The sequence below is a fragment of the Diuraphis noxia genome, unplaced genomic scaffold, assembly GCF_037042655.1.
Source record: "Diuraphis noxia isolate RWA-SAM2 unplaced genomic scaffold, SU_Dnox_SAM2 contig0003, whole genome shotgun sequence".
NCBI classification, from domain to species: domain Eukaryota; kingdom Metazoa; phylum Arthropoda; class Insecta; order Hemiptera; family Aphididae; genus Diuraphis; species Diuraphis noxia.
This window is the reverse complement of record NW_028301713.1, coordinates 43445406-43458192: the sequence shown is the minus strand read 5'-3', so window position 1 is coordinate 43458192 and position 12787 is coordinate 43445406. Positions and strand designations below refer to the sequence as shown.

At 27.3% G+C, this 12787-nt stretch overlaps 2 protein-coding genes across 7 annotated transcripts in view; both read right to left on the bottom strand.

Annotated features, from left to right (window-relative positions):
• Window positions 1-866: 866 nt before the first annotated feature.
• On the bottom strand, window positions 867-1846 carry mRpS24 (mitochondrial ribosomal protein S24). 2 transcript variants are annotated; one of them, XM_015509314.2, is made up of 3 exons: window positions 1682-1846; window positions 1397-1602; window positions 867-1299 (listed from the first exon to the last, which is right to left on the bottom strand). In XM_015509314.2, the coding sequence occupies exons 2-3, from the start codon at window positions 1584-1586 to the stop codon at window positions 1010-1012; spliced, it is 480 nt and encodes a 159-aa protein (XP_015364800.1). In that variant the 5' UTR covers window positions 1587-1602; window positions 1682-1846; the 3' UTR covers window positions 867-1009. The 2 variants fall into 2 exon arrangements, with proteins under 2 accessions (XP_015364800.1, XP_015364799.1); XM_015509313.2 differs by having other exon boundaries at window positions 1397-1608; window positions 1682-1843.
• A 4457-nt stretch (window positions 1847-6303) lies between these two features.
• The window catches only part of LOC107162428 (putative E3 ubiquitin-protein ligase HERC1), a 33691-nt gene continuing 27207 nt past the window's right edge, over window positions 6304-12787 (bottom strand). For 4 of the 5 annotated variants that reach the window (XM_015509320.2, XM_015509315.2, XM_015509316.2 and 1 more), the window contains exons 52-63: window positions 12649-12765; window positions 12379-12564; window positions 11356-12014; window positions 11123-11281; window positions 10874-11062; window positions 10587-10805; window positions 10254-10514; window positions 8342-8549; window positions 8080-8273; window positions 7738-8024; window positions 7280-7433; window positions 6304-6604 (exon numbers count right to left, since the gene is read on the bottom strand). In XM_015509320.2, the coding sequence (XP_015364806.2) occupies window positions 6386-6604; window positions 7280-7433; window positions 7738-8024; window positions 8080-8273; window positions 8342-8549; window positions 10254-10514; window positions 10587-10805; window positions 10874-11062; window positions 11123-11281; window positions 11356-12014; window positions 12379-12564; window positions 12649-12765 (2852 nt within the window). In that variant the 3' untranslated portion in view covers window positions 6304-6385. The remainder of the gene's footprint in view (window positions 6605-7279; window positions 7434-7737; window positions 8025-8079; window positions 8274-8341; window positions 8550-10253; window positions 10515-10586; window positions 10806-10873; window positions 11063-11122; window positions 11282-11355; window positions 12015-12378; window positions 12565-12648; window positions 12766-12787) is intronic. The other variant, XM_015509319.2, reaches the window with a different exon arrangement.

Here is a 12787-nt window from a genome sequence, read left to right as displayed (position 1 = left end):
TTATAAGGATAATGTTATAAGTTCTACGTTTCTACTCACATTATTCAATAAGTTATGAGCAATTGAAAAAAGACGCATGACGTCATTGGGCCTTACTCTTCGTAATCGCCTATCTTATACGTGTTCAAGTTCCTCGATTCTCACAACGATTTAGCCACCTAAACATATTATTTTTGAAATTTAATTTACGTATAAATGTGTGGTTTTGTGTGTTTAAGAGGACGCAAGAATCAGCATTTTTATATGACGTTTAGTTTTTTAAATATTTAAAATCTTAAAAGAGAAATTTCGGAATTTTTATTTCGTATTTAAATCGCCATGGAGCGCCGTTTAACAAAAATATAATTTTTAAGATTTTAAATATTTAAAAAACTAAACGTCATATAGAAATTCTGATTCTTGCGTCGTCTTAAACACACAAAACCACACATTTATACGTAAATTAACTTTCAAAAATAAAATGTTAAGGTGGGTAAATCGTTGTGAGAAGTGAGGAACTTTTACACGTATAAGATAGACGATTACGAAGAGTAGGGTCCAATGACGTCACGCGGCTATTTTACATTTTATAATATCTCTTAAGGTAATAATTTTTTTTTGCATCAGATTTTCACTAAATCATTTCATATAGCCATATCTACAATAATTTAACATTTAAAAATAATTTAAATATTTTTTTTTTTGTGTTGTGTGCTTCTTTAAGCTATCCTGGCGTAGTGAGAACCTTTCTCCCTACACCATAATATCATGTAGTTGAATATTTTAATAAAGTCAACTTATATGTAATACATTGCTATAAGCTTGTAACTAAAACTAAACATCTAAAATTATCATTTATGGAAAAAAATAACAGGAACTCATTAGGATTCATTGATACCAACTTTTAATGTAATAATTTATTCTTATAAAAAAACAAGCAGGTATTTGTATATTTAATATTATTACATCAAATCTAGTGATATTGTTATCAAAATTCTAATAGACAAAATAATAATTTATTTCCACTTGACTAAATGTATTTGAACACCACTGCAGTTCTGTCTTCAACAGACTGTAATTCTAACTTGATGGGACATTGCAGCCAATAGCTTAAAAGTTCTTCCGTATAACCAATTAGGAAATATATTTTGGTTACACTAATTTTTTGCACCGTTATGGCAGCTATTCTTATTATGTTGTGTTGTCTTTTAATGATAATTTCACTAGCAATCAAATCATGCCAAGTGCCAGTCATGAAACGACGAATGAACTCATCATCTATAGCAGTTTCAGCAGGTCTTAAGCCATCTAACATATTGCCTATAAAAAGAAAAAAATAATGTCCACTAAAGCTTAACAACAGAAAAAACCAAAACATTTAGATCTAAATATTAATGTTTTTAACTATATATCTTACACGTGTTCCATGAATTCCAACTCTTGATATGAGCAATAGTGTGAGGTGGCCCAGCCATCTCATAAGTTAATGGTTTATTACCCTTAATAGATCGTTTATAACGAGCTGCTTGTACATGCTTAAATCGAGAAAGAACCAAGTAACTACTCCTCGTAGGAAGAAACCGGGGCAATGTATCAAGGAACATCATTAATGCTTAAATTCTTCTGTAACTATATATTATTAAAGTATAAAGTCAACAACATACCATAATTTATTTTATTTCATTCATTATAAAGTACTTACTCAAAATGTTGGTGTCACTAAATTGTTCAGCTATGACAAATTTCAATTGATTCACAGGTGCTGATTTGAGTTTGAAGATCCAAAATATTTAGTCTATTCATTTAAATTTTTGTTTTAGAAATTAATATCTTAATTATTAATCTATTTGCATTTTAGCTAAATTTGTGATAAACTGATAACAATATTTTCCACACGACTATCAACCATTGAATTCTATATGATAACTGGAATGCTCACCAAGCAGTGTTACCCGAGCGGGAATGTTAGAAAGAGATGGGGCATACTAATGGTGTTACTATCTTTGTCTTGCACATCGCGCATTCGCGCATATGATGCATCCAATATTCATTTACGATTTATTTCCCTCAATATTATTTTAGTTTAATCCTTAATATTTGTACCTCCTTATTTATTTTTTATAATCTTTTTGATTATTTTAATAGAATATAAATAATTTATAATTTAACAAGTAATAAAACCACAGAATATAACAATTATAAATATAATATAACAATTATTATATAAACATACTTTTCTTGTGGACTTCTGCAGTTTTCATATAAATCACTAAAAGTAAAGGAAGTTGCGGGAAATTGTATGTTGGGAATAAATTAACTAGTAAATTGAAAGTTAGAAGGTTTTAATTATAACTATAAGCATATAAAATAACAACAATTTTATTTTTTGTGAAATAATATTTATTAAAATAAACACATACTTAGTATTTTTAATATTATTCATAATTAAAAGAAAATTTACTTACACTACTTACCTGAAGCTGTATCTACTACTTACTTTAAATTGTACTTGACTTAATATTGTAGATTTATAATCTAGGAACGATTAATACTGGAAAGATCCAGTAAACAAAATCTTCAATATATTTTTGTTATACTTCTTGACCAAAATGTCCTAAAATAAATAATTATTTAAAGATACTATAAGAAATTGTAGATACCTTATTAACTATAGTTATGATCTTGAAGTTGTATAATCTGTTAAGTTAACTAGGTAACTTATGTTGAGTTGACTTCAGCGTTCAGCTAGATATTTTTCTGTAATGATAATACAACTATAAATTAGTAAAAATATTTATTAAAGCATAAAAAAAAAGCAAACACCATAAATTAACAAAATTATATTATGATAAATAAGTTTTAAAAACAATAAGAGCATAAATAGCTAAGCAGTAGAGTTAGAATAAAAGCATACAATGAAAATAAATATTAATTATAAAATAAATCAAGCTCAATTAAAATGTAAAAGTATTTAACATGCACAATTTCTAATGACAAGATTGCTGAAGTCATATAGTATAAAAATAGTAAAAAATATAAAAGTTTAATTAAATAATATAAACTGATTATTATAATACACAAAATAATTCAGATTAAACATGGTTAAATAAAATAAGTTTGTTTAATTTATGCCTAAGGGATGTTTTTGGACCTTGTTTTAGCGTATTTCTTTTAATTAAGCTAAAATTTAAAAAAGTACGAAAAAATTTGAAATCAAACGAATATTATTATATTTAACGTTGAGAAATCATAAATTCATAACATAATATGATGTATGATAGAAAAAGATAGCTTCACCATTCTTATCTGTTATCCTTTTCTAACAGGCTAGCTCGGTTATATTTACATTTGTCTTATGGCTGGTGGTAAGCATTCCAGTTATCATATAGAGTTCAATGCTACCAACTGAATATATTAAACCCACGTCAGGTTTCCAAGATGGCAAAACAAATTGCATATTATTTCTGTGTTATCGGGCTACACTGTTTAGTTATTTGTTTTGTAAGCATCAAGCAAAGCAACCACGGTGGCACGGTCTTAGTTCTTACTGGTCTAGGGCTCTTGGCATATTCGCCATATTCTATTCTCTGCTCTTAGATCTTCTAAAGCAGTGGTCTTCAACTTTTTTGGACTCGTGGCCCACTTTTTTATGTCTAAATTTTTGCGACCCACGTTAGTTTTGTAAAAAAGCTAAAATTGCCTTATGCTTTGCAGTAGCACTATTAAAACTGAATAAATAAAAATTACATTTTAGTAAGTAGAATATTTAATTATTACTAGACAGAATTTATAGATAGAATTCATATGAAAATATAAAATAAAATAAAAATATGATGCAAACGATTTAATGTGAACTTTTTCCTTGAGTGTTTTCACATAATAAATTCTACCTTGGATCAATTTGACTAAGCGCGATTCGTTAATCATCTTCAGTTTCAACTGTTCCAAGTCTATTTCTTTTAGACGTTTTAAAATTTGCCTTAGTAGAATAGGAGTATAGGACTCTAACAAACAATGTATATAACCCTGTAGAGCGTATTCACAAGAAGGGCATATCACAATGTGATAATATGTCTTTTTTTTTTAAGGTGTATAATATTAGCGCGGGGGCACTACCAAGTAGGCTGTGATTTATCTTAGAAATAAATAATTATAATGAATATATATATCCCACTGAAAATTTCTGTCAACGCCACTGACATAATCTAACTTATAAAGTTATGAATGTATGAATGCGTTTAAAATTAAAACTATTGGCGATTTAAGATATAGCCATTTGCTCATTTAGGTATGTTTTAAATCGTGACCACAATTAGCTCTACAGGGTGATTCTTTTAAGTGGGTACACTAATTATCTCGAAAAGTATTTACTTTTTTCAAAATATTTTTTTGCATGGTTTCAAGTTGTTAAAAAACCAACATTTTTAAATATTTTTTATCCTTGTCATTTTTTAAGTTTTTTACTTTTTTGAATGAAAACATAGAATTTTAATTTCATATTCCAAAGCAGAATATTTTTCTAAGTATTTTGATTCATAATAATCGAATTTAGGACGAGTAGTTTATGAGTTATATGTATTTAAAGTTTAGACAAGCGGAGTAGTAGACAAATATTTTGCGGGGTAACCCCGTACCACTCCACTCTGCCAATCTAAACTTTAAATACCTATAACTCATAAACTACTAGCTCCAAATTCGATTTTTATATATAAAAATACTTAGAAAAATATTCTGCTTTGGAATATGAAATTAAAACTCTATGTTGTCATTCAAAAAAGTAAAAAACTTAAAAAATGATAAGGATAAAAAATATTTAAAAATATAATTTTTTAATGAAAACGTTGGGTTTTTAAGAACTTGAAACCATGTAAAAAAATATTTTGAAAAAAGTTAATACTTTTCGAGATAATTAGTGTACCCACTTAAAAGAATCACTCTGTATATGCCTCTATCGCATGTTGTTTATTAATGGCATAATGCCGAGTTGTTAACTGTTGGTAATCAGTGGCTGACAGTTGAATAAAGTTGAATTTTCTTTTTTCTATTATTCGTTAATTTAATTATGTCAATACACCTTACATTTTATGATTAATATGTTTACATTATTTACAATAATGTTTACAATAACTTTTAATTTTGGTTAGCTTATAGGTTTAGATCTGAAACAAAATCTGAGAAATTTTTTAAGGTTCAAATTGAATATCCTGTGGTTTTAATCAGAGATTGGCGGATCTTCTGCCAATTTTATGGTGGAGAGCTCCGTCAGTAGTATAATAACTTTCAAAATTGGGAATTTTCAAACATAAATAAATCTTATATTATTTATTATCCCTAAGATTTTGATTAATTTTTCATGACATTAACTATACTAATTGCGCCGAGAGAGTGCAAGTCAGCCGCGCATCCAAATGAAGTTGCTCCGCGGTTTCGAGTTCTAATTTCTCCCACCAAGTGGACTGCTGGTCGTACGCCGTCGATGCGCAACGAGTTTTGGTCGCCGCCGACTTGCGCTCTCTCGGCACAACTAGTATACTACTATAGTATCAATTTTTCATCTTTCATTTACTACTACTGTCTACTAGTAATACTAGGTATTTCTGTTAAAACGTGTATATTTATATAATTTTAAATATATTTTAAACATATTTTTAACCATGATTGAAATTAAATAAAAAAATAATAAACATAGATAATTATTTTAGAACAATAATATTAAATAGTTTTGGTTAAACTGTTTATAACATTACTATTAGTATTGTAATTATAGAGGGATATGGGAATATATCCCCCTCAATAACCTTTTTTTTTAATAATTGTAATTAAATTCTTACGAGTACTTGGTTATAAAATATTTTAAGCACTGAACTAAATTTGTTTCACTGGTTGTGGTGGAAGGGGGGTATAGCCACCCTGCACCCACTATTACAACTATAAAAACTTATAACCCATCCTAGGACCAATCCTCATAACGCCACTGCATACCATAAAGTAACAATAAGCTTAACTTATTATTATTTAATAATAATTATCAGTAGAACATTTATGTAGCATATATTGTAACACTGAATATTAAATAATTAAGTATATAAACAGTCACAAAATTCATTTCTTTTTGTTATTTTTGGTTCAAATATTGGTAAAATATTTCATATAGTCAATATATTAACATGATTATTTTATAATTATTTTACTTGGTTTTCTAACAATGTATAACTTCTACTGTAGAAAGATACATAAATATATTGCACTAATTTATTTCCAAAAATATTTTTCTTTTTATATCTAATGTGTGGAAAACCAATACACAATATTCATACACAAAAATAATTATTCAAAAAAACTTATATATTTATAAGTATTATTACATTTTTAAGGTAATAAATTATTTAAAAGGTTATAAGAAAGTTTAGCTTTCAACTATCATCATTTCTAAATCATCATCAGAGTCAACATCTGCATTCCTAAATAACATATAATTATCCATATCTATTGTCCGGCAGTTATTAATAGCATACTTGAGCTTTTCTTCAAATACAGCACGACTACTGTAATCAGTTAACCGCAGTTGAAAGAAGCATGTCTGAGCTGTGGGTAAACCATCTTTTTTATCTTCAACTTTGATGATCTAATAATTAAAAGTATTTATTATAATTATTATTATTTTTATTCTTTATAATAAAAATTGATGAAAATGAAAACATTTATCTTACAAAGCTTATAAATTATATATAATTCGAATTTTTAACTATTAACTTTTTACATTAGAATTTTTATTTTTACAGCAATTACATTTAAAAATGTAATCAGATATTGCCAATTATAAAGTATTATAACTTATAAGTAGCTATATATTATTGAATATCATTCATATTAGTTTTATTATTTCATTTCTAAGTATTTTAAATTTTGAACGAAACAATAGACATATTGATTTTACAATAATGTATGTTGTTTTTTATCTGTGTCGAAAAAACGCTTCAATTTTAAACATCACTCATTTTTATCTTGGGTAGTTAATCTAGTTAATGCATTTGAGATATCACAATCAAAACTTAGTAAGTTTTTAAAAAATGCAGGGAAAATAAAAAAAAATGAAGCAACCACGAGAATTTTTACACAGGAATAGTTTTCGATAAAATTGATTTTTGGCATAATTATTTGTTGATATTTTAAAGAGAAAATATTGATTGTTAAATTTTATAGAGCAAAGACATACATAAAGTATATTATAGCATAAGAATAATTAGAACATAATTTAAGTAATATCTTATTAATAAGATTACATGTTCAAAAAATTTACCTGGAAATGTTGAGAAAAATCTGATAAGTTGGATGGAAGACGTGATCGTCCACAAACAAATCGTAAAAATAGCACTTTTTCAGAATCCATAAAACTATTTAAAATATCCCATAACCACTGGACTACTTGAGAGTTTTCATCCATTTCTCTATACCTGTAAAAGTTGTCAAAAAAGTTTATGTACTATAATGTGAAAAAAAAATTATGTTGAAGGTAAAGAAAATCAATAATAATAATTCAGAAACATTTTAAAAAACCAATGTTATTTTGATGTCAAAACCATTTAGAAAGTTATAAAAGGCACAAGAAGAAGAAAAATCATAGCTCATTACAATATTTATTATATGATAACCTATTACTGTACTATAAAACATTTTTATCATTTATAGAATATTTTTTTTTTTAAAACCTAAGCTTTTCTTAATAGATTAATGGAAATAAAAATTATGCAAAATTACCGAACAATAGTTTTCAAAACTGGTATAGATATATTGGGTAGTCCGCATATCATACGTTCTAGATTTTCGGCAGTTTGAAAAGTAAGTAATGGCAGAGGTACTAATGCAGAAAGACCTCTTCGTATTGCTAATATTTGTTCATCCATTTCATGAAACCTTTGTTTTAGTGCTAACTCACAAAATGTTAATCTATTGGAATATGTAACTGGTACATAATGACCATTTGGAATTAATGGCACACTGTTATCCATCCAATCAGTACCAGTCATATTTAAAAAAGGTATTGCCTGTAAAATCATTGATAATTATTGTAGAAGTCAAATGTGCAAGTACTTTTCTTACTTCTTCAAAATTCTCTTCAGTAACTCCAGTTTGATGTATATTTTGTATACTTGTCAAGTTTTGTGCATAATAAGTGTCATTTTCTTCTAAATCAGACATATTTAATGACTCTCCAATAATCATTTTCCAAATTAATGGAGATAAGGGAAGAGCCAAGGGTTTCTTAGTTCTAATAGCAACACCAAAAAGCATTCCTGATAGATAAAATTAAATAAATAAAATTAACATAAATTAAACAAATAGAATAAAAAAACCCACATACCAAGAAATTGAAATTGTTGTAGCTGTTTAAAATTGTTCATTTTTGAATTAAATAAAAATCGATCTTGATTATAGCCTGTTTCATTTCTGCCATTTGGTGTCAAAATAAGTAATTTTACAGTCAATGTTTGAAGTTCTTCCATCATCTGTGCAATAGTATCATCAAATACACCTCCTGCATCATCTGCTCCTTCGCCCACTAGTTTTACCTATAGTTTATTCAGTGATTATATTAATTTGTTATAACTAAAAATTAATAACTATCAATCACCAAATTATATAAAATAATATATTAAAATTAAAAATGCTGATTGATCAATACTATAAGTTAGTATTATCAAACTTGAAAATGTATTTATAAGTAATCATTAAAGCTCAGAAAGTCAGAAATTTAGCACCTATAGCTAAAATAAACAAAATATACACAAAAAACTTAAATATACAAAAAAATATATAGATAATTTTATTAACCTAAAAAATTATTATTGTATTAAAAACTACTTCTTAAAATTGTTATATTGTTAATATAACACTATACTAAAATACTTTAAGTCAAAGTTAAAAATCTGATGTTTAGTGAATTAGCTGGCAGTTAGCAATTATTTATCTGAAATATAAGTACCTCCTAAATAGTATTAGTAAAAATATTTTTTTAATATTTGCCAAGTAATACACTAAAATATGAGTCATTAAACAAAATCATTTTTTTAAATTAAAAACATTAAAGTATGTACAATTTTTTTTAAACTGATCAACACACAAAATATATATTTAAATTTTTGATTATTGAACTTATCACTGGATAAAATTAATTTCTATATTAATCTGCTATAAACTGAGAGCATATATAATAAACAATGGATTATTATTTATTTAATTATTTAGTTTATATGGATATTAATTCCAATAACAATATTATAATATATAATTTGGGATGGAGTGGCCAGGTTCATTCAAAGGTGTCGGCAGTGTTGCGCACAGTCGCCGGATCAAACCTCAGTTTCAAAAGTGGCCCTCTCTTTAGGAAGTCACTGTGTCTGGAGAGAGAGGTCGCCATCTCCCACCCGGGCATGCCAGAAACCTATGCGTGCCCACTAGAAATTCTGCCAAAACACATAAGTGTTCCAAAAACCTACAGTCCCAAAAACCCAAGAGTACCAAACTACCAAACTACCAACCAATCTACAGCTAATGGCCACAATTGCCAAAGCTGAAATAAAATAAAATATATATATATATATGTAAATAATCATACACAACAACATATCATCTAATGACTAGATTGACATTTTTCTTAAAACTTAAATAATTTACAAATGAATTACATTTACAATGTCTAAATATCCCATTTTATAATACGATAAAATGGAGAATTAAATTAGTTTCTGCTACAGGCAAATAAAATGATTCTTTAAATCTTAAATTACATATGAAGAAACCGTAAATTTAATCATGGACAACATTTCAGGGCTATTATCAAATTATTGAGTATAGTTTATATAAAAAATTTATGTCCTCTGTTTTTCTTCTTACTTCCAAAGTAACTAAGTTATACAGTGAATATGATTCTATATACTTAACAGTCAATGAAAACAAACCATAGAAATATATTTTGAATAGCCTCTATTCTTTAATTAAATCTAACTAACTAAGATACCAAAGAGTGGAATTATAATCCAAATAGGAACAAACCAGTGGACAGTATAATAATTTGGGAGCAAAACTATTAGTAAAGTTGGTATACAAGATTTATTCTAATTATACCACAGTTTTTATATTATTTTGTGATAGATATCGTAAATTATAACACATTAATTACTACATATTTCTATTCAAAACAAAAGTGAAATATTTTTTAAATTATTGATAAAAAGTCTAGTACTTGGTAAAAAATTAACTTTATATGTTACTACCTTCCAAGCTCTTAGTGGGAGTCTGATTAGTTCTGCATTAATGTTGACAATTTGTTTGGCAACTTGTTCAAAAATACACATACTAGTACCATTACTACTCAAACGTTTGACAATTATTTGAGGACCATAATTGTGGCCTTGATTCATTGTACGACTAATAACTTTCATTAATGGTAATTTTATGATTTTATTTGTATAAAAACATTTGAGCCTTTTATCTGCTAACCAATGCCAACGTTTGATGTTACTCCAATTAAATTCCTATGTAAGGTTAATCAAAAATTTAGTTAATTTGATTAGGAATTAATAAATACAGTAAGTTAAATTACTCACAGTAGTATTAAAGGGAATCATTTGCCAACATGTGTACAAGATATTTGAAAACTGTTGTAAGCACTTCATTCTAGCAGCAATTGATGCAATTTTATATTCTTGTAAATATCCATATTGATAAGGAATAGATGTTGGTAAATCACTATGGGAAATATTTATAGAATCTCTTGAAAATGGTTCTGCTGTCCATGCAGCACAATGAGTACGACTAGTTGCAATCTTAAATAAAATATTACATTTGAATTAAATATTAACTATTTATTAACTATAATTCATATTTATTTTACTTGTTTTATATTTTTGTCAGATAAAATTGGAATTATCATAGGCTTTTGAACAGGTAAATCATGACCCAATCCAAGAATACTTTCACAGTTATTACCCCATGCCCATACATCACCACGAGCAGTCAATACTAATACATGATCTGGACCTGTAGCTACATCAGTTACAATTTGACCTTGGAATTCAAATATCTATAAGTAAAAATACAATTTAATAAAAATAATAGTTACAATACAATTAGTTATATTTACTTTTTCTGGATTTAATTTTTCAGTATATAAAGCGTCTGTTGTATCTTGTAGATTATCTGATCCACATGAATAGAGTTCACCATCTTCTGAAAGGAACATTGTAAACCCATTTCCACAGTATGCTTTCTTAATATTTTTTCCAGTTAGTGTAATGATTTCCTAATAAAAAATGTAAATTTAAAATAGTTCAATAATTAGGAATTATTAAGTTATGATTTATAAAAAATGCTTACTTGTGGAACATAGACATCGTTTTTGCTTCCAATTCCTAATTTACCGCCTTCTCCTTCGCCAAATGCCCAAACAACATTTTCTCCAACACAAACAGTATGATTTTGTCCACATGCAATGTGTTTTATATTCAAAAAACCTTTATGAATAATTTTCGTCGGACGTTTTTTGTTTATATGCCCGCCTAAACCTAATTTACCATGTTCAGCACTTCCAAACACATAAACTTCACCATCTTGGGATAATACGGCACTGTGTTTATGTCCACAAACTACTTGAATAACTACTACATCATATAGAGATTCAATAAGTTTGGGTTTTCTCTGTCGGTCATTGTTTCCATGTCCTAATTTTCCAAAATCTCCATCTCCCCAAGAAAAGACTTCTCCAGTTTCTGTCAAAGCTAAGCTATGTCCATCTGAACCAATAGATGTGGATACTTGAGTTATTACAAATCCTTGCAAAGCTGATATCATAGTTAGATTAGGAAGGCTATCAGAATGTCCATGACCTAGGCGGCCATAATTGCCTTCTCCACATGATAACACTGTTCCTTGGCTAGTCAAAACAAAAGTGCAATTTTGACCACAAACAATACGTTGAGCAATTTCAAAGTTCTGAATTTTAATAGGTGACCGTATATTAACACATTGACCAACAGCTACAGAACACAATGAAAATAAATACAATTTGTTTTTTATTTATTCTTGACTAATCAAAATCAAGCCCTTGTTGGATCTTGATGAATTTTTTCAGAAAAATACTTAATTTATATTTCTACGAATATATATTGACAATTAATTTTTATTTTGCTTTTATTGTTATAATTTAGATTGATGATTTTTGTGGGCCAAACATGACAATTTTTTTAATTTATTAGATGGTTTTTAATTTGTTGATTTTTATTTAAAAGTACAAGTATATATTTAAACAATTTTAAAGCTAAGAAATATTTTAAGTGAATTTCTTCGTTTTATTCAGAGCATCAACATCCAGACCCTTAGTTATTAATTAATAATAATTACAGAATATACCAGTATCTCCCAATTGTCCATTTCGACCATTACCCCAAAGATATGCATCACATTTGGTATATGGTTGCCAATCATGAGGAGCTGTATTAAACCACTGAATAATTTGCTGATCAGCTTCTATAGTCCACTTATTATTGCTAATAGCTTCAGACCATAAATAATGATCATCATTTTCTTCTAAATTATTTTTAAAATAAAATTCATATTTGTATGAATATAAGAATAAGACTTTAAAATATATGAAAATGGAATGTATCATACCATTCAAACCAGAAGAAAAGTAGCTTATAAACGTCTCAGGGAAATTCTTCCTTGTTAGTAAAGCTTTAGCAGTATTCAAAACTGTGATTAATTTTTGTAGCCATTGCCATTCTTCGTCTGTGTAAAGAATAATTACAAT

Coding starts and splice junctions, on each gene's coding strand:
- mRpS24 (XM_015509314.2), bottom strand. CDS start 1,586: ATGATGTTCCTTGATACATTGCCCCGGTTTCTTCCTACGAGGAGTAGT. Junction 1,300..1,396: donor TTGGAATTCATGGAACACGT/GTAAGATATATA, acceptor TTCTTTTTATAG/GCAATATGTTAGATGGCTTA.